General features: G+C 40.1%; 1 protein-coding gene across 1 annotated transcript; it reads left to right on the top strand.

Moving 5' to 3' along the window:
- Positions 1–3: 3 nt before the first annotated feature.
- Positions 4–19,963, top strand: MEX3C (mex-3 RNA binding family member C; the record flags this gene model as incomplete). Its single annotated transcript, XM_029921551.1, has 2 exons — positions 4–409; positions 16,928–19,963. Coding segments are annotated over 2 exons (1,632 nt in total), but the record flags the coding sequence as incomplete, so codon positions are not given.
- Between the last annotated feature and the right edge of the window lie 1,811 nt (positions 19,964–21,774).

A 21,774-nucleotide genomic window follows, 5' to 3' on the forward strand; every position in this document is an offset into this window, starting at 1 on the left:
GAAGCAGAGCTGGACGGAGACCTGCTGGAGGAGGAGGAGCTGGAGGAGGCAGAGGAGGAGGACCGGCAGTCGCTGCTGCTGCTGTCGCCGCCCGCGACCGCCACCTCCCAGACCCAGCCGATCCCGGGCGGGTCCCTGGGGTCGGTGCTGCTGCCCGCCGCCAGCTTCGATGCCCGGGAAGCGGCCGCGGCGGCCGCGGCGGCAGGGGTGCTCTACGGAGGGGACGATGCCCAGGGCATGATGGCGGCGATGCTGTCCCACGCCTACGGCCCCGGCGGCTGCGGGGCGGCGGCGGCGGCCGCCCTAAACGGGGAGCAGGCGGCCCTGCTCCGGAGGAAGAGCGTCAACACCACTGAGTGCGTCCCGGTGCCCAGCTCCGAGCATGTCGCCGAGATTGTCGGTCGCCAGGGTGAGTGCTGCGGGGAGGAGGGGAGTCCAGCTGGGCATGGCCCCGGGCGTGGGTGGGGAGCCCAAAGAGAAGAGCTCCCGGCAGCGGCGTAGAACTCAGCGAGTCCTCCCGGGCCAATCTCGAAAGGGGTCTGCGAGGAACCGTGGGTAGATGAGAAGATGGGTCACCTTGCGAAAACCCATGGTATTCCTCTCGTTTTGCATGGTAAAAGGTGTTAAGTTTCTCGAGCCTCCCAGTCCGATCGTGTTCACTTTACTCGGGCTGTATTCGTGGAACACCAGGCTGGCGTGGCCCCAAAAACCTAAGTGAGGTGGTAAAAGGTCGGGTCGGTTGTGGATTCGGTGTTGGGCACGGAAAGCTGCGAGATGGCAAGTTTGCGCAGCCGACAGTCCCCAGCTTACCTTACAGCAGCTTGTTCCGATGAAGAAACGGACAGAAATGGAGGCTTTGTGTAAAGAGCTCAAGTCGAGAGGGAAGGGGATGTTCAAGTGGTGGGTAATCCCATCACCCCCCTCCGCTGTTCAGAAACTTAGCTTTGGAAGGGCAGCCTAACTCTGTATTGATCTTTTTGTGTTCCTTTTGATGCATTTTAACCCTCGAAATGGCACATTGGCTATCTTTTAGAACACTGTAGTGTACACGATGGAGAGAAAAGGGACAGTAAGGTAATTGAGTTAAGGAACTCTATGCATTTATACAGTTTTCAGTAAATTCTCTTCACTTGCCAGCACACCAGCACTGCAGACAGACTCCTCCCACATTGTTCAGACAAAGGACCTATGTCTCAGATTCCAGGAGTAGATTTGTGAAGGTGGGGGAAGGGGATGCCCGGAGTACCTCTGTAACCGACATTTTTAGGGAAGGTCCTCGGCTCTTCGGTATAGCTTCCCTCCCCCCGCCCCCAGACCAAAGAAGTAAATACTACCCCCAGCTACCTTATTACAATATAGCTTAGCCTGGTGGATGCATGTCTCTTTACTGTTAGGTTGAGAGCATTGTTGGGGTCAAATAAAGAGAAATAATGGCGCTGCTGCTTACATGATCTCATCTTTCCCAAGTGGTCTAAAGTACACATAAATAAGAGGTCTGTGGAAATGGTGGTTTCAAATGTCAGAGTTGGCTCATTTCTTACCTCTCAGATTTTAATAAGAAAAACCCGTCTGAAATCTGGATAAAGGAGATAGCTTATTTCAGACTTCCTGATGACTGGTACTTGAAAGGCACTGTTCGAAGCTGGTACCATTCAGTTGAGAATTTATTCCCATAGTTTGGTAAATAAGATTCAGATGCCTTGTTTTCGTTTTGTTTGGTTTGGTTTGGATGGGTTTGGGGGGCTTTTTTGTTCTTTGTTTTGCCATACTTAACATACTAATCTAGAAGACAGCTATTTCACCTTACATAGAATAAAATGGTAACATCTCAGTTTATAAAGCCAAAATAAGTTGGCCATTCAATTAAGAACATTAAGGAATTGCTATGTTTCAAGCTTCTGTTTTGCCAGGTGTTGAGTTTATGGCAGTTGGGAATGTGAGATTAATTCAGACAAACTTGCTGCCCTTAGGAAACTAAGTCTCGCAAACAGTGGAATGGCACTAAACTAACATGTAGTTTAATGGCACTCACTATAGTGTGTGACAGTCATACCTGTGAGAACATCAACCCTGGAGGGACTTGTAGAGTGGACAGGAATTAAATGGAGACGAAGAAGAAGGCTTGAGGAACAATGTGGGGAAAGGTGTGGAGGAATGATCTCTGGGTATGATTAAAAAGTTGTAATTTTTTTATTTTGGTTTCGATACTTGGGGTCTTAACCAGGGGTCTGGTGAAAAGGGGTTGGGAAGGTGTCTGTTTAGCCAGAGTACGGAAAACTCTTCATGCTGTACAGGATGGCACTTCCCGAGCACAAGTTGCTTCAGTGTGCCTACAGTTTAGGAGAAAAGAAAAGAACATTTACTTGCCAGTTTGACTAAGGACAACATAATGATATCTTTTGTATATTTAGTGTAATACAGACTTTTGTCCTTTTCTATACTGTACCCTTTAAAGCAGGAAAAAATGGTCCCTGATTGCACAGACTTTTGTCTTTATGCAAATCCATTATTTAAAAGCAAACTGAATTCATTCCAAGTTTTTATTTTGTACCATCTACTAAATTATAGCAAATGAGATAAAATCCTTAGAACTTATGGGCTTCTTGGGCTGTGCTTACTGGTTAATAAGGAAATGTGGTTCTATTTATGTCTTAGGGCATGGAGACAAATTGCTGACTATCCCTCTCGCACTTAATATTTCCCAGAGTTGACAGTACTGTTAAAAGTATGTCATCATCCTTTATCTTATCTCATAGAGCAGGAAGTCTTGTCCCCCTTTTCCTGTTCTGAACCGTGCAACTAGTGGATCATTGACCCCTTCACCGTCTCCACCCCGGCAGCACCGTAACAAAACCTATAAAGTGTTTTCCCACTCCTGCCAAGAACAAGGCAACCTCTAATGTTCACATCATGTGATGAGTTCTCTTTTCTCTAAGTGAATAAATGGGGCAGATCCCTTAATTTACTTGTTCGCTTTGGATGAACTAAATTTTCGTTCTTAAGAATAATCCATTCCAGCCATTTTATTCATTACCTAAAGTCATAATTTTTTGTTTGCCATCTTCTAATTGGTTTTGGAAATAAATATGACACAGATGGAGACATTTCTGACTTCAGCTCTGAAGCAAAGGGTAGGACAAATGGAATTCTGAGTCACATAGACTAGAACTCATGTAGATGGCCTCTGGTTCCAGTTTCTTTCAGAAAAATAAACCACTGCTTTTGATAGTGATGAAACTTGGCAGTGTTGACCTCATATTTGTACTCCCCAGTAGCATATGGTCATTTGCAAATGTTAAATTGGCCCCATTTTTTTAAGCTTTGCATCTCATACTGAAACCAACGACACTGTAAAATAAAGCCATGAACTAAAGAGGCTTTTTGATAATCCCTGAAGTTTTAGAATATGGACTAGAGATTAAACCTGACAACAGACTTGGGGCGCCTGGGTGGCTCAGTCAGTTAAGCGTCTGACTCTTGATTTTGGCTGAGGTCATGATCTAACACAGTTTGTGGGATTGAGCCCTGCATCAGGCTCCATGCTGACAGAGCAGAGCCTGCTTGGCATTCTCTCTCCCTTTCTTTCTGCCCCTCCCTCCTGCTCACTCACGCTATCTCTCTCTCTCTCTCTCTCTCTCTCTCTCTCTCTCTCTCTCTCAAAAATAAATAAAATAAAACAATAACAACCAGACAGCAGACTTTTAAACTTTTGTTGAATGTAGTACCTGCAAGACACATTCACAGTGGGGAACATGAGGTTTGATTTAAGGCAATGGGCTTTGTTCTGCTTTATACAGCCATTGATATCCAGTTAGACTTTAAAGTGAATTAAAGTAGAACTCTATACCCATTCCTAACTACATTATGAGTAAATATTGTATGTCATATATTCCGTTGTTTTAGAAATTTGTAGCATAGGGGTTTATGTTACCGATTAAGCTTAACATGGGTCTTCCACTGTTTTCATTAATGACTTTATTTGTATATTGTTCTCTAGCCTCATAGTCTGAAAAAGTTATCTCCAGCTTTTTTTTATTGTACATCCCATCAAAAAAAATTAATCTTGTACTTCCAATGTTTGAATATTTAAGTATGAATGATATGTATCTGATTAACACTGTAAAACATGTAAAAAATGTTAAAGAAAGGGGTAAAAGTAAAAATTGGAGTTTAGTTCTTTGTTTTTTCCTGTACTCTAATGGGGTCTGTACCTTTGGCTGTCACTAAGCTAGACTCCTTCGGACATTGTTTTCTTCTTTATTGAGCTGCTCTGTCTCCACTGATTGCCCAGTGGTTGTTTGCATGGTCACTGGTTAAATAATGAATATGTTACATTGTTTCAATTTGTCATAAACACATCCTTGTGACAATTTTCCCCATTTTCTTAGGGTAGAACCACTCCTCAAGTTTTAACACAACAGAAATAAGGTTTATGCTTATTTCAAAAGAAAAGGAGAAACTTTGGTCTTGCCATATATAAATTTCCTATTCAAGAAGAAACTGAGAACAGTGCTAAAGTACATTATCTTTTTCTTTAATGGGGGGGGGTATTGTTGGCATTCGCTTTGCCAGGCACCACAGTCCTTCTAGGTCTTTATCCCCATTTTGCAGGGATAGTAGAAACTGAAGCTCTGAAAGAGAACTTGCTAAAAAAAAAATGGAACTTGGATTTAGACCAGTTTGTTTGACATCAAAGATTAAGTTGCTGCCTCTGTATTTAAGCATCCTGCTCAGGAAGCTTAATGGCATTTGAGTTAATTTCTGCCCTAATCTTTGGGATGCTGTATTTCTAGTGTAGATCACTTCAAATATCCTCACTATCCAAATTAATTTACTTAATAAAATTTTGATGTGTTTACTACCCAGAAGGCACAGTTCTCATTCTAATATTCTTGTTCTCATGTCTAACTAAAAATTCACTGTCATTTATAGTTCAGAAAGTTAATTTGTGTTATATATGTGCTAGCTTTAAAAAGCAAATATTGTAACTTCTAGGCTTTAACATTTAAATTTAGTTGATATTAGTTTGTGCTAGCTCTGGAACCATTGGGAAGGGTTCAATTATTGTTTTGTAAATGGCAGGGAATCTACAGCCTTTTCTTCCTGCCTAGTTCATCTACTGAACTATTTGGATTCACTAGGAGGAAATGGAAAATAAAGTGGTAATACGAAGGTGTATTTTCTACCCCCTGGTTACCATCAATCTAAAAATGATGAGGGAGTCAAGTATTCGAGAACTGTTACTCTCTCTGTTAGTGATTTCTGCTTAAGAGAAGTTTCAACAAAGTTTATGGACTGGAATTATAGGTAGCTCTTCTTACATCTTCTTAAGTTTTCAAGGAGAGATAGCATTTCGTTATAAGATAGTGCTTAATATTTTGTAGATTTCATTTTGAATGAATTTGATATTTGTCCAGATTGAAAGATTTAATACTTTTGCCTTAAACTGAAAACAAAAATGTTTCAGAATATATGTTCTAATATAAAAAACTACCCAGATTCCCATACCAATCTCTGCTCAGCTGTATATTGGAAAGAGCCAGCATTCAGAAATTAAAACTTCTAATTTTGATTACTCAGTGCCAGTGACTCACTTTGTGATCTTGGACAAGTCACTAAAACTCCCTAGGCTTTAGATGTCTCTTCCACTGGATGTAATCTTATCTATAATACCTCTAGAGACTGAATGATACACAAACAAATTAAACACATGAAACTGTAAGTGATAAGTACATATTATTGTTGTTAAATCTGAAATTAAGTTGAACCACTCTTTAATCTCATTTACGTGTCTTGGCTTTAGCAGTTTCACACATTATGTTCTTCTAAGGTGAAACAACTGGAACCATCGGATGTCTGAATGCCTGCTGGCTACAAGGCACTTCTGTCTGGCTAGGTTTGAACTACCTTGCGATGAAAAAAGAACCCCAGCATCTCAATATCAAAACAGTAAAGGGTTGTTTCTTATTCAAAGGGGCTCTGCTCATTTCAGTTTTTCAGGGACACAGGCCAGTGCAGTGGCCACCTTCTCAAGTGTTGGCTGGTCTTTAAATGATGTTAGGCCCGGAAGTAATCATTACATCTTCCTGTTTTGTTCATCAGAGCAAGTCATCTGGCCACACCCAACTTCGAGTAGGTAAGAAAGTCCGTTACAGCCATGTGCCTGCAGAAGAGTCAGAATATTAGTGAACAGCCGTTATGACCGCAATATTATTTTATGATCAAAGGGACTGTTACAGAATCTTTTATTTATGCCATGTAGAATTTGTAAAATTGAACTCCAAATGAAAAAAGTAGGTAATGATGTTCCTAAGAGACTAAATAGGTAAGTGTATTTTCAACTTAAAACCTGCTTTAGGAAACTCCAAATACATAAGGGAAAAACCTATTTTAAAACCCATTGATCTTCAGGTGATTCCAAAGTGATTTTGCTTTTTTATTTTTGTTTTTTTAATTAAACTGCATCTTAATGCCTCCCAGATGGCTTTTAGACCATAAATTGTGGGTTTACTTTGAACTTTTTTCCCCATGCCACCATTAGGTACCATATGGACATTTTTAAAGATTAAATCTGATATTTAAGCTTTTAAAATAATTTTCTAGTATTAGTATTACCAAGTCCAACTCTACTAAATTGAATGTATGCGCAGCCTAATCCCATTTGGATAGTTCGAGTCTTTATTCCATGATTGACTATTGCATAACATTAGAACCTCTTCCATGCCAGTATTTGTGATTTAAGAACAAATCAGGTGGGCATGGTTTGTCCAGTAAGCAAAAACTACAATCCATTATGTGCAGGGAAGCCTGATTTGTTATATTGTGGAGTAATAAGACTAGGCCTTGAAATGATAAAGAGAGTCCTTCAGTGAAAACTGCAGGTGTAGTTGAAGATTAAGCGTGAAGTAGTTTATCTTTTGGACACCGTTGGAGGAGTGTGGGGTGGAAATAGTTCCAAACAACTAAAAAATTTCCCAAAAAGGTTATTAACGGTATTTGCATTTTGGGCTGACCTTTTTATTACTGTCCCTTTTTCCTTACCACTTATCCTCCCTTTGATGTGTCTTCTCCCTTGCCATCAGTATCATTTTAGTGTACTGTAGTTAAAAAACTTGTTAAAGACTTCAGTTCACCATGTGTTGCCCGTGACTGGACAAATCACTTAACCTTGCAGAGCGTTTCTTGCGGGGGGGAAAACCTGTCCCAGCTATTTGGTCTTCCTGGCCCCCTCTGCCGCCCACTTGTTGTGGGGATCGAGTTTAAGATGATGTCATTAGTACAGATTCATGGCACAACTGAAAGTGCAGAGATAATAAATTATGAAGCAGGGTAAAGTTTATAAATCTTTTACTGCTAGATTTGTACTAGCAAATACTAGGTTGAAACTGAAAATTGTCACTTTAGTACGTTTTCCCAGGGTGTACCACTAACTAAACAGTCCACAGTATATTTTTTAGTTTACAAATGAATGTCTACAAATGATTCTATTATATCTTGCCCAAATAGAAGTAGTTCTGAGGTTTCTATTAACATCCTGTAAAGGGCATGAACTTAATTTTAAAATCCCCAACTAGGAAAATCGTTTTAGCTTTCATCTCTAATTTATACCCATATCTAGGTGTTTCAGCTTCAGTGAAAGGCCAGATATGAGACTTTATTATTAAGTATTTCAGTTCTTTTGTCTAAATGAAAAAAGAAAGAGGATTTTAGATTTAGAACTCCTTAAGAATCTACCAGAAAAATAAGGTTGAGAGAATGGTGTATTTTAGGCATAACTTTGGGCAATTTAGGCTTCTATTTTCTTCATGGGTAAATTAAGATTGAAATCTACATTATTTCTTAGTGCTCTCACATTCTGATTTTTGTCATGCAAAAGTATACCAGATTTCAGATTCCCAGTTAGATTGACTTCAACCTATCTCCTCCAAATTCTGTAAAGTTGATAATATTTCAACATGCTTTGTACAATCAAAATGTTAAGTGTTATCTGCAGGAGATAAATATTTTAAATCTTTTCAACTTCCTGTAGAAAACTGATTTGTTTTGACTTTTTTTTTTAAATAATAAACCTTCAAGTGTGTAAGTCAGTGTATCATCTTATTTGATCCATTCTTGTTCCTTCCATACAAATAAGGAAACAGATCTGTGGGGATGTGAGTAACTTACCCAGGGTCTCAAGCTCATAGAATTGGAGACTTCAACACTTCAGTCTCAGTAAGTGGTAGAACAAGCAGACAGAAAGATCAGCAAGGATATAGAAGGTTTGAACACCACCAACAATGTAAGAAAAGAGGCTGATATCTGTACATGAACACGTGAACGTATCAGATCCTTCTGGTGCTTGAAATTGTTAAGTCATTGAGGGCAGCACTGAATCTTAGTCATCTTTGCACCCTTGATGTCAGTTAAAGTACCCAAAGCAAAGTAGATACTTGATGTTGATTTTATTTAACTGGATTGTTGGATTAGACTTGCCATTTTACTCTGTTCCTCTCTTAATTTCCGTATTGTGGTAATTGGGGCTTTCTTCCTTCTTGCCTTTATCTCCAACCCTTCATGTAAGGAGCTAGTCAGCTTGAAGTTATTTGGAGCTTTGTTTTAAGGGCAGTAACCACCTTCTTGATTTAAGGCATTAGATGTCAATAAGAACAAAACTAAAATCACATAAATAAAGCTGTTTGAAATGCTGGCAAAGTGATATCTACAAGATAGACTGTATTCACAAAAAAATTGGAGGATTTTGACTAGAAGAGCTACAAGGACACTTGAACTCTAGAAAGGAAAGCTGTTATTTATATATTATGCATTTATGAATAGTTTGCATTGCTAATCCAAACAATTTAAATGTTGGGTTAAGTTAGTATGCATAAGAAACACTCTCTTATTGGGATTTAGCTGATATCCATCAGTCTTTGAAAATATAATACTGAAATTGAGCTCCTGTGAAGTTATAGGAGCTCTTGAATAGGATGTCTAGACTATTCCTCAAGGTATAGGACCCTCCCTCTTAAATCTAACATATCATGAAATGTGAAATAATGTGTTCCTCCAATGCTTCTAGAAAAAAATAGTGCGGGGTTATTAAGATAACATGGGTTTGAGATGAATTTCCAGCTGGGACATCTTGAGCAGTTCAGGCTCTTTCCTGCCCTTCTTAAAGCACTGTTATGATGAGTAAATGAGAGTAAATCTAGAAAAGTTTGGAAAACTGAAAAGTGTACTACAAATTTTTATTTTATTATTTCAGGAAGTACTTGAAGTGTGGTTGGGGGATGGCTGGGTAGCCTTGTTAAGTTACCCTTTACTGGGGAGGGGAACCTGGTGGGTCAGTCAGGCGCCTGACTTCAGCTCTCAGCACAAGAGCCCACTTCAGATCTTCTGTCCTCCTCTTTCTCTCTTCCCCTCCCCTGCTCACACGTGTGTGTGTGTGTGTGTGTGTGTGTGTGTGTGTGTGTGTGTGCTCTTTCTCTCTCAAAAATAAACATTAAAAGTTACCCTTTACTGAGCCACCTACTTAAATAACGGGCATTGTAATAAACATTTTTAATACATGATTTCATTTAATCCTTGTAAAAACCAAGTGAGAGAAGTATCTTTAAATCAGAGTTGCTCACCCATGAAGGAGAGATAAAGGTTTACTGACCTGCTAAAGTTCACAAAGCTGATTAGTGATCATCCGAAGTCAATGTTCCTAACCATTACTCAGCCTGCTTTTCCTTGAAGAAAGGAAGAATAGATATATGTGTATCAAGTAAAGTAGTATCTTACTGTCCCAAGTTCTTTTAAGACTTTAAAAAAGAAACAATGACTGTTTTTCCTAGGAGAAAGAGGGACTTGGTAAAAAAAAAAAAAAAAAAAAAAAAAAAACGTAAGCATCAGAAAGGACCTAGAGGTTGAATGACCTGATGCTGAAACCAGGAGTAGAACCCGGTGGGGGGGAAAAAAAAAAAAAGAAACTGGTGATAGATTTAGAACCCAGGCCTGCAGCTGATCAGTTCTTGCTTCTTACATTGTTCCCTTTAAACTATACCTTGGAAGCTTCATGTGTGTAGCTGTAATAGTGAGTCTACACCTTTGCACTGTTGCTGAGTTCCTAGAAACAGCCCCTCCTCACATGTGCTGCCCCGTCTTCGAAACGGCCGTGTCTGTTACTCAGAAGCTGTAAGGTGTGGAGTGGAAGTACTATGCCTTTTTCATGTTATTGAGGGAAATATTCGAGCAGAAATAGAAGAGAAACAGGGCATGTTTAGGAGATGATAAAGTCTAGAAGAAGGTAGGTTATGGCTACTTGATGGGAGAGAGGTGGAGGGTACAAGGGGGAGGTTTTAATGTCAGGCCAAGGAGTTCTGATTTTCTGAAAGGTAAGAGAGAGCTACTCAATTCCCCCTCCTTATCTATCTATCTATCTATCAGAACAAATGTTTATTTGTTCTGAGAGAGAGAATGAGAATCCCAAGCAGGCTCTACGCTGTCAGTGCGGAGCCTGACTTGGGGCTCGAACCCACAAACTGCAAGATCGTGACCTGGGCCGAAGTCAGACCTGCAACCGAGCGCCACTCAGGTGCCCCCAACCCCTCCTGCCCATTCCTTATTTAAAGTGTGTGTGTGTGTGTGTGTGTGTGTGTGTGTGTGTGTGTACGTGTACGTGTACTACACCGATATCCTAGTAGGATTCTTTTCCCTCAAAGCAAAACTCTTAGGAATTTTTGAATAAAGGTACATGCCAAGGTTGACCCAAAGTAAAAATATGCACATAATGCAATTTTGGTGTTTGACTTTCTCCAGTCACTTTAAGATAAATGTAACTAATTTATGAAATGAATGAAAAATACAATGAATTTCTGGAAAACAAAATACTTGTCAAAAATCAGTAATACTTCACATAACATTCGGGGCTTCTTTCTTTAAAAAAAAAAAAAAAAAACAGTACTCCTGGGTGGCTCAGTCTGTTAAGCGTCTGACTCTCTTGGTTTCAGCTTAGGTCATGATCTCACAGTTCCTGAGATCAAGCCCCGCTTGGAGCCCATGTGGGACTCAACTCTCTACCTCTCTCCCTCTGCCCCTTTCCCACTTGCATGCTCACACATACTCTCTCTCAAACAAACATTAAAAAAAAAAAAAATTCTTTGCTCCTCCAACATAGAGTTTAAACCCCGCTTGCCTGACGTTGAAGATGTGACCACCTGCCAATGTGTATGGTGACTTTGGCAGCATTAGAAATCTAAGGTAGGTAATAAGCAAAATTAGAGAACAGGCAAAGGTTTCTGGATTGAGCCTTCCGTCTTTCTTCTAGCTCCTGGAGGCTGCCTGCAGCGCCCTGCCGGGAGGTCACCATGGACAGTGCGCAGTAGGGGTTGTTGGCTTGCTCTCCGGCTAGCCAGAGCACGTCCCATCTCTGCGACTTTAATTAGACTTCTCTGTGGTCACCACCACCCCATCCCACCTCCATTTTAAAAGAACACTCGGCCTTGCAGCCCTTCTTACACACGTTCTACTGACATATTTGGAACGCGTTGAATTTTTGTGGTGTTGTTCTTAATGTTGATTGTGACCTATTAAATTGATCCTGCCGCCCCTGGTTAGAGAAACGCTGGAGACCCCATCGTTTCTGTTCCGTTTCTTCCTCTGAACTCCTCTCCCAGCAACAGTAGAGTATCTCCCTCTTAATTGCCGAGGCCTCTGGTGGGAAAGGTCTCTTTACTCTGCAGAAGCGGGCAGGACCTCTGCTGACCAGGGAGCAGGAGGGCCATGAATCCAGCTGCAGCTCAAGGGTTTTAAGGCAAAACGGAGGCCCAGCCGCAGTGATAGAGAAAGAGGAAATGAGTTCTCGTACTAGCGCTAGATTGGCGACTTTTTTATTTGGGGAATTTACTTCCAAATCAAAGTAGAATTAAGACTATGAATGTCGGTGCTATCCTGGTTCTTAACCTCTGCACCTTCTGGTACAAAGTTTCCCACGTGTTGCTTTTTATATTTAGTGTAAGACAATTGTTAGTCCTCACTTCTTAGAATGAAAAGGCCTTGTTGAGATTTGAGGTTTTGAAATCATTTACCCTGTTGTTCATACAATTTAAAATAATGTCAGTACTAGCCACAAAGTCTAATGGATATGCTAAATCTAGTAAAATGTGTCATTTCTTTATATTTTTAAAAACTTTTCTGAGTTAATCAGATTTCTTGGAAAAAACATGTATTTGTATGGTTTAGAATTATTAAAATAATAAGTGTAGAGGAAAATTAAATCTCCCTCCTCCCCTGTCCCCCTAAGTGAACCAGTTTTATGACTGCATATTATTCCATTATATAGCTGTGCTGGCCTCACACTAATACAATACAAAGGTCATTTTATATCCGTGCAACTACTTCTACAGGGTCACTTCTATAAGTGGAACCGTGGGGGCAGAAGGACCCATGCACTTGTAATTTTGATAAATAATGCAAACTGCCCTTGGGCAGTTCATACTCTAAGCAGGTAAATATAAAGGTCCTTTTCCTCCTCCTTAGTAGCACTGTTTTGGATATTTGTTTTGGATATTTGTTAGTCTTATAGGTGGAAAAAGACCCCTCAGTTCACATGAAAATGGGAATTTTCATGTTCCATAGGCATTTGTAGATTTCCTTTTCTGTGAGCTATTTCTTTTACTTATTTTTTAAGTAGATTTTGATGTTCTGATACATGGGGCAGGTGTATGTATGAGAGAGAGAGAGATGAGCCATTTGTGGCATAAGTTGTAAATAATTACTACTTTTGTCATGCAGCAAATTTTTTAAGTATAATTTATGTGTACTTTTATGGCTTCTGAGTTTTATGCCACTCTGAGATTATAAATTCTTCCATGATGTTTTAAACTGTATAGACTTTTCAAGTAGAAACTCAATCTAAAATACTCCAAACCTTTTGACTTCCTTCACCTATAAGATAATATAACTAAACAAGTTTGTTTTTCCTTTAGTTTGTGTTGCCTATTCAGAACTCTCCCTAGTCAGATTGTCCCCAACTTTGGAATACTCATATATTCTAGGAATCATGTGTTGGTTTTTTGAAACTCAGTAATATGTCTCTATAGAAACCATGTGTTTTGATGTTGTTGATTGATGAGGTTTCCTGTAGTCCTGATCTGAATTGAGGCTATTAAAACTGTCTTATAAAATCTAAGAGAGAAGAAACGCATTCTTCTATTTTTGTTGGCAGTGGCTTAGAGGGGCTGGGCTTTGCTATCTTCCCATTACGTCCCCTGATCTGGAAGACTTAAGCACACAGTCCTTTGGGGCAGGATAGGCCTGTCTGACTCCCCTATCTCAGAAGTGGTCCCTACTCAAAATATTTGTCTTCAGTCCTCCCAATGAGCCAGTTAAACACCACTTTATTAGTACCGGCCATAGGACAGATAGTGTTCTGGATACCTGAAGGCATATTTTCTTCCTACTAAGTATTAAAAAGTATCCTAAAGTGTGACTGACAGTTGCTTATAGTCTCAAAAGTATTTGTTTGGAGAGGTTGACTTAATTCAATTTTCTATGGTCAATATTTATTAGTAAGGGTTGAGAGGAACTAACCTCAGACTCCTTGGTTATTTCTCCCTTTGTCCTTGATAGAAATTGCCCAGTGTTTTTCTGCAGAATGAACAGGACCCTCTTTGTTAGAAATGTGATTGCAGCAGAGTGCCTTCTTTTTGTCACCCAGAGATTCCGAATAATAACATAAGTCTCCTGGATGTATAATGTTAGCTCTCCGTCAGTCACATATTGGCCAGTAGAAAGTGCTCTCGGTTCACAGCCCCAAGCAACACCTTCTGTGCCGGAAGAGGGAGTCCTCTGAAGATTCATCTATATAAATAAGTAGATATGGAAGTTTTATTGCTCTTGCCTTCTAACTCATTTTCTATTGTGGAGCAAAAGCAATAGCACTGCCTTATAGTCAAAAGTAACACTGTCAACATAATCTTCTTGTGTTCATTATAGATGTAAATTTAAAGCAGCACTATTCATTCATGAGAGAGAGAGAGGGTGCGCGCATGCACAAACAGGGAAGAGGGGCAGAGGGAGAGCAAGAATCCTAAGCAGGCTCCCCACCCAGCACAGAGCCCGACGCAGGGCTCGATGCCACAACCATGAGATTGTGACCTGAGCCAAAATCAAGAGTTAGAAGCTTACCCAACCAAGCCGTCTAGGCGCCCCTACATCAGCACTCTTTATAGTTAAAACTTTCAAGTTTTACAGTAGCATAAATTCAACCCATTGACGTAATTTCTTGCTAGCCCCCAAGCCCTCCTGTTGGCCCTTCTTACCTCATCTGGTCACTGCACTGAATGCTTCCCTTGCAGTTTGCTTTCAACCACTGCCTGCCAAGCCTTCTCAAATGAGTATCTTTGGATTAGAGTAAACCTGACTCTAAAAGTGTTTTCATGATAAGTACCTAGAATCCAACAGTGAGAAAGAAGCCATTTCCTTGTAAGTTTTACAGTCTGTTGGAAGGGCGAGAAGGTGCGGGTTAAGATCCAAAAATCTAATGATAGGTTGAATAAAGTTGTGTTGCATATGTTATAATTGAAGTTAACCAAAGTTGCAATAGCAGTATGGTGCCAGAATAGGAAGGTCTTGAAAAGCTCAGAAAAGGAAAAAAAAAAAAAAAAGCTTAGATGCAAAGCAACATGTATAAGAAAGGCCCAGTGTTCTTATACAGGAAACTGATCTTTGTTTCAACACACGCTGCATGGCGCCCCAAAGGTATATCCTTCTAGGCAGCCACCCCATGGTGTGGGAATGCTTTCGAAGGCACACAAAGCAGTCCTGAGGGATAGGACCCTTTGTAGAGGATGAGGCATCTAAACTAAAATTTGAAGGCCAGGAGGAATTAATAAGCAAGCAGAGGTGGTAGTAAAGAGGCAAGGACAAAGGAACATTCTAGTCATGGAAGCAAGGGAGCATGGGTAAGGAGTTAATACAGTAAAACATACTGCAGAGTTACAAAAGGGCGGAAGGAGGAAATGCGAGTAGTAAAGAGACAGATCCAGAGAGAGGTAATCAGGTCCCAGGTAAAGAGGGGCCTTGTGTGTCATATTGTTTGGACTTTATTCTTATGGTAAAAGGAGCCATTTTAAAGCACTTTATGCAAAGAAGTGATTATGTGATCTGTGCATTTTAATCATTTGATTAAAATGAATATAGAGAAGGGTTGGAGTGAGGTGGGACTGGAGGCAAGAATTGGGAGGAGGAGCTTTCACAGTTATGCAGGTTAGAGATGATGTATGTAAAGACTCAGTTTTTATGCATTATGAATTTATTGGGGGCAAAAGGAGGGGGAGAAACGCTATAAGAAAAAGACCACCCAAAGTATGACGTGTCTTTAAGAGCACCTGGCTTCAGGGTACCTGGGTTGCTCAGTCGCTGACTCTGGATTGTGTCTCAGGTCATGATCCCAAAGGTTGAGTCCTGCATCAGGCTCTGGGCTCCGCGCTGAGCAGGGAGCCTGCTTGGGACTCCCTCTCCCTGTTTCTCTGCCCCTCTCTCTCCTGTTTGTACTCTGTTTAAAAAAAAAAAAAAAAAAAGCACCTGGCCTCTTCATTTTGAAGAACTTAAGAATAACATGATATATTCATGAGAACAAATCTATTCTGGCAAGCTTCATGTTATGATCTTTGAAAACTAGAGCCCCAGAGTTTTATCGCTTATTTGTCATTTAAGTTATACTTTGAAGCCCTCCAATCTCATGTAGCTGGCTCTGGTAATAGGTGATTGCTCCAAAAAGTTGATTAAAGAATTAGTGGATAGTTTTGTATGTGCATTTCAGATATTTTATTTTAACTTAAATACATGTAGGATTTGGGGCCAAAGCCTTTCATTTGAGAATAGGTCTGCCAGTCTGAGTAGTCTTTTAATAAAATCACATCCAATGCCCGTATTCCATACAATTTCCAATATGTTTCTTTTGAATTTAGCAAGACCTTTACAGTGAGTACAGCATCTTTCTGTTAGTTTTTACCCGAGGCCTTCACAGTCGTCTCACTCATGCATGATGCACCTTCTTTTTTTCTTTAACACATATTGAGATTTTCAAAAATAGTCATCTTGATTTTCATACAAGTACAGGGTCTTTTGCATTCATATTTCACTGGTTTGTGTCACAGTTAATTGAGTTAGTGCATGAGTACAACTAGAATCAAGTTATGGCGATACCTTACTTAGTAAGCCTCACAGTCAGCCGATGGCAGCAGATGTGAGTGACTCTGGGGCCATGAGCACTTTGCTTCTCAGGTGAGTTTTCAGAGGAAAGTGTAATCTTAAAAGATGACAATTAAGTGGAAGGCTGTTAAAGAACTTCTGTTTTATAGCATAGTTGTACGAAATTTGAGGTTCTCAGACTGACAAAAAGACTGTAGAAATTTGGAGTTAGATTAGGTTTAACTGTTTTCCTGAGCTTCATTTTCCTTAGCAATAAAAGTGTAATAATCGAGTTCTTGGGGTTCTCGTAGAGATTGATTGAAGTCCGTCCGTGTCTTACGTGTGCATTAGTGGTTTTTCTTTGCCACCAACATCCTGCAATTGAGCTAATTATCACTGTTCTAAAAGTCAGACCTGCTTGTGGCGTAGCTTGGCTATCCAGAGGATTTCATGCATCATTTGCAGTGACTGACAACAAGAGAAAAGAAACAATATGCAGGACTTCTAAGATCTCCCGGTAGAGGCACCACCTCTTCCGAAGAGAAAGCCCAGGAGACAAGTTTACCGCAGGACCAGGGAGCATTTGTGCAGTTATTAGGAAAGCTTTCTCATCTAGTGCTAAGTTTTGATGATAAAGAAGAACTAAAATTAACAACACAGCTACCCAAAAGCAGACATTTGGCTTGAACGGAGCTTTCTGTGATTTGTCTTTATCAATACTGCTGACACAAATGTTGATTCTTACGAAATATATTCTTTCTAACAGGTTGTAAAATTAAAGCACTGAGAGCCAAGACAAACACGTATATCAAGACACCTGTTCGTGGTGAAGAGCCCATTTTTGTTGTCACTGGACGGAAAGAAGATGTCGCCATGGCCAAAAGAGAAATTCTCTCAGCTGCAGAGCACTTCTCCATGATTCGTGCATCTCGAAACAAAAATGGCCCTGCCCTGGGAGGGTTGTCGTGTAGTCCAAATCTGCCCGGTCAAACCACCGTTCAAGTGAGGGTCCCCTACCGTGTGGTAGGATTGGTAGTTGGACCGAAAGGAGCAACTATTAAAAGAATTCAGCAGCAGACCCACACCTACATAGTAACTCCAAGCAGAGATAAGGAGCCTGTCTTTGAAGTGACAGGGATGCCCGAAAATGTTGACCGAGCGCGAGAAGAAATAGAAATGCATATTGCCATGCGTACAGGAAACTATATCGAGCTCAACGAAGAGAATGATTTCCATTACAACGGTACGGATGTAAGCTTTGAAGGTGGCACTCTTGGCTCCACATGGCTCTCCTCCAACCCGGTTCCTCCTAGCCGCGCAAGAATGATCTCCAATTACCGAAACGATAGTTCCAGTTCTCTGGGAAGTGGCTCCACAGATTCCTACTTTGGAAGCAATAGGCTGGCTGACTTTAGTCCAACAAGCCCATTTAGCACAGGGAACTTTTGGTTTGGAGATACACTACCATCTGTAGGCTCAGAAGATCTCACGGTTGATTCTCCTGCCTTTGACTCTTTACCAACATCTGCTCAAACTATCTGGACCCCATTTGAACCAGTTAACCCACTCTCTGGCTTTGGGAGTGATCCTTCTGGTAACACGAAGACTCAGCGTAGAGGAAGTCAGCCATCCACTCCTCGTCTGTCTCCTACGTTTCCCGAGAGCATTGAACACCCACTTGCTCGGAGGGTTAGGAGCGACCCACCTAGTACAGCCAACCATGTCGGCCTTCCAATATACATCCCTGCTTTTTCTAATGGTACCAACAGTTACTCTTCTTCCAACGGTGGTTCCACCTCTAGCTCACCTCCAGAATCAAGACGAAAGCACGACTGTGTGATTTGCTTTGAGAATGAAGTTATTGCTGCCCTGGTTCCATGTGGCCACAACCTCTTCTGCATGGACTGTGCCAACAAGATCTGTGAAAAGAGAACGCCATCGTGTCCAGTTTGCCAGACAGCTGTTACTCAGGCAATCCAGATTCACTCTTAACTATATATATATACATAAATACTATATCACTATATGGACTCGTAAAGGCATGGGTATAATGGTACCCCCAGTAAACTTCCTAATGAATTCTTATGACTGTTATCAGGCTTTATTGGGATTAGGCTAAAGTTGTTAGTAAACTTATAAAAGGCTGCTATGGTAACACTAAACCTAAGTGGTCTCTTGTCTATTAGTTTGGTTTGAATTCTTAATACTATTCTGTAGACCCAGAGACATAGCTCGTATAAGAATTGCTAAAACTGAAGTTCAGCTTGGCTGAGTGAAGATGCTCATAGGTTGTGTGGCCTGTGAGAAAAGTATATACGTCTAGATTTCAAAACAGTGGGTCCCAAAGCCTAACCACATTAAGAGTTTATGGAGGGTACTTGGCATTACAGATGATTCAGACACTTCCAGTGCTGCCTTCTTTACACTGCCAGTTTTGACAAAACAGGTTCGTTTTTTATTTTACAACAACTTATGCCTAATTCTGCAGGATTGCAAGTAACTTTTTAATGCATTGTGATTACTTATTGGTAATAATAGGGCTGATGGCAGTTTACTCGATCACTGGTTATAATTTGGGACAAAAACTGCTACATTGACCTTCATCTCGCCCAGAGTGCTCATGGCTGGTATGATCCTTGGATCAGGAATGCAATTGTGTCGATTGTGAATTCCCACCCATTGCCTCCCTCGGTGAATGTGGAAACGGCCACCTGGGTTTTCCCGTTTCGGGAAGGGCTTTGGGATGCACCTACATTGGCTAATAATTGAGGATGCGAACATTCCATTCATTAGTCTGATCAAGCTGTTGATTAATTTTTAGACTATAGATCAAAATGTGAAACATTTTATGTTCAATCCATATTTGTCTTGCACATTATAAACATATTTTTATTTTTTAGTAATTTAGGGGAGGGGGAGGGAGAGAGGGATAATAATGCCCTTAGCATACTTTACAAAAGCAGCTGTGATGACCTTCAATCAGTTTACTTCGTTTCAAAACTATTTGCAATCACAAGGAAAGATTTCCTTACGATACACTTTGACATTTCACCTGTGGATGTCTGTAACTTCATCCTCAGTATGTTCCCAAATCTGTGCAGGCATTGAAAGGACAAAAACAATATACTGGTGGGTTTTTCTACTAATTATTTTTTGAAGCATTATTTTCCCAACACAAAAGAGCTTTTTTTCTCAATATAACAAAAATTGAAAATCCTATGTGTATTGAATAGTAAATAGACAAATTTTATTTTTTATTTCCACTTGAAGAGTTACATTTCGTATAAAAGTTTACAAATAACGGTTTTTATTTTGATTTTTTCAGTATAAAAATTGCCTTGATGGCATATTATGATGTAATGCTAACTGCTTGTAGGATAGTTAAATGTCAGTATTGAAACCTAATCTTTAGCTGCCGTCTTGTAGATATGAACGAATGTTCACCAAGCATGTATTTTGTATTTTGTTGCATCGTACACTGCAACTAATAAGCCAAGGAATCGACATATATTAGGTGCGTGTACTGTTTCTAAAAACCACAAACTAAGAATGATAAATTATCAATATAGTTTAGTATTTGCTAATTTTACTACACTCTTTTGTTATGTATATGTAGGGAAGTCATAGGGATTATAAATTCAATTTGAGTAAAGTTTAAAACCATATATTTTATGATAAAGGGCCTTTAACTTAAGATGGCCAAAGCACTGATATTATATATTTGCTGTAAAGAGAATTATAAGAGTTTTATTTTTCTGATATTAAAAGTTACTTAATAAAGACTTGTTTCCATTAACTTGAATGTATTCTCCTTGGTGTTTTTCATGCCATCATTAGTCAGCAAAACCGAACATTTCTTTTACGGACTTTCCCCTCTCACACGCCAGCTACCTGTGCTCCTCGTAGTGAGTTTTGTCAGTGTGTCCTTAGTGTCAAATGTGTCACTTATGCTCCTATCCAAATTTAGCTTTTCCCTTAAATGAGTGCTACATTAGAGTAAAATTAGAGATTGGGCTACTTTTAGATTGGTTGGTTGCTTGTGTTAGTTGACCACAATTACTGTTAGACAAATAAAATAGTAAATGACTTTTTATCTACTGATGTTAACTAAAGTCCTGAACCTATTTAGCCTCTACTCAGTTTCTGTCCTTTGTTACAGGTTTTTATCTTTTTTTATGACTAAATCTAGAAAACCAATTTCTTTCTAATACAAAGGTCACAAGTTTTTAACTTTCAGTTGCTTAGTGCCATCCAAAAGGTTCGTGGTTAATAAAAACATCACTCCACTAATCAGGCAATTCAATACTGAACAAATTGTTGCCATTTGTTACAAAACAAAACAAAACAAAAGACGTTTCTAAGATGTTTTAAAGAAACCACAATTCTGTTCCTTCTTAGACCGCACAGCTTTAGTAGGCCCTTCCGTGGTAGGTGCTGGACAAGCCCGGAGGCTGTGCCAGGAGCCTGGAGGACATGGATTTGATGGGGAAGCTCACTGCCCTAGAATTGCTTTGCTAATTTCAAGATCAGCCTCTAGAAGTGCCAAATTTTGGGGGGGTGTTACAGTACTGAATTCTGTCCCCCGATTCGCAGTTTTCCATTCTGCCATTTCGGTTCCCCACGGTCAGCTGCTGTCCAGTCTGGACACGTCACCCTCTGCAGCCTATCGGGGCACCGTTTGCCCTACTTGGTCTCCTCATGTAGGCATTTTATCATCTGTCCTTACAAAAGAAAGGGGTATTTTGAGAGAGACCACATTTACATAACTTTTATTGCAACATATTGTTCTATTATTCTTGTTAATCTCCTGTGTCTAATTTATACATTAACTTGTTCAAAGGCATGCATGTATAGGGAAAAATAGTAAATTGAGGATTCAGTATTAACCATGGTCAACTCCAGTGTAGACAGACCAGTGAATATGAATTTCTTTTCCTTAATAGAAAGTCAAGATCTTTCAGAGGACCTTGAAACCAATCTACTCTGGAGGCTTTCCTTGCCAGAGGAAGCCAAAACTATCTGAAACCAATGTTAGCAGACCGGATAAGCACTTACCCAAGTTCTGAATCTGGATCCACCACTCCTTGGATGCTTGTGTTAATTTTCTTGCTTTTAGAAGTATTGGAGAAGAGAGGTTCTAGGAAGCCTGTGGACCCATGTTACCAGGGAATTGCTACACCACTGGATAATCCACAATGTGAATAATTAAGAATTAGGCAAACCTACTGAGTACTTGATATGTGTTTCTCAAATGAAGCGTTCCTATGAAACCTTTTGTAAGCCGAACAGGCAGGCATAAAGCAGAGAAGCAGTTAAAAGCAAAAATCCTCCTCAGATTTCTTTTGGTTAATGAAAACAGGTACTAATGTAGGGCTTTCATAAAAGCAAAGTAGTACAAGGCAAACTTTCAGCTAGCAAAGGTCACCTATATTCCATTTTCACAGCCTTGGAGGTTAGACACTAAGCTGAAAACAGCTGCCATAATTCTATAGGATTTTATCGAAAGTCCCTTGCAAAGGAGGTTTTTAGCAAGAATGAAGAAGGCGAGGATAATTAGGTTTTGAAAACATGTACAGGTATGTTATTACACTTCAAGTTATTCTTATCAGTGCA

The sequence above is a fragment of the Suricata suricatta genome, chromosome 14, assembly GCF_006229205.1.
Source record: "Suricata suricatta isolate VVHF042 chromosome 14, meerkat_22Aug2017_6uvM2_HiC, whole genome shotgun sequence".
NCBI lineage: Eukaryota > Metazoa > Chordata > Mammalia > Carnivora > Herpestidae > Suricata > Suricata suricatta.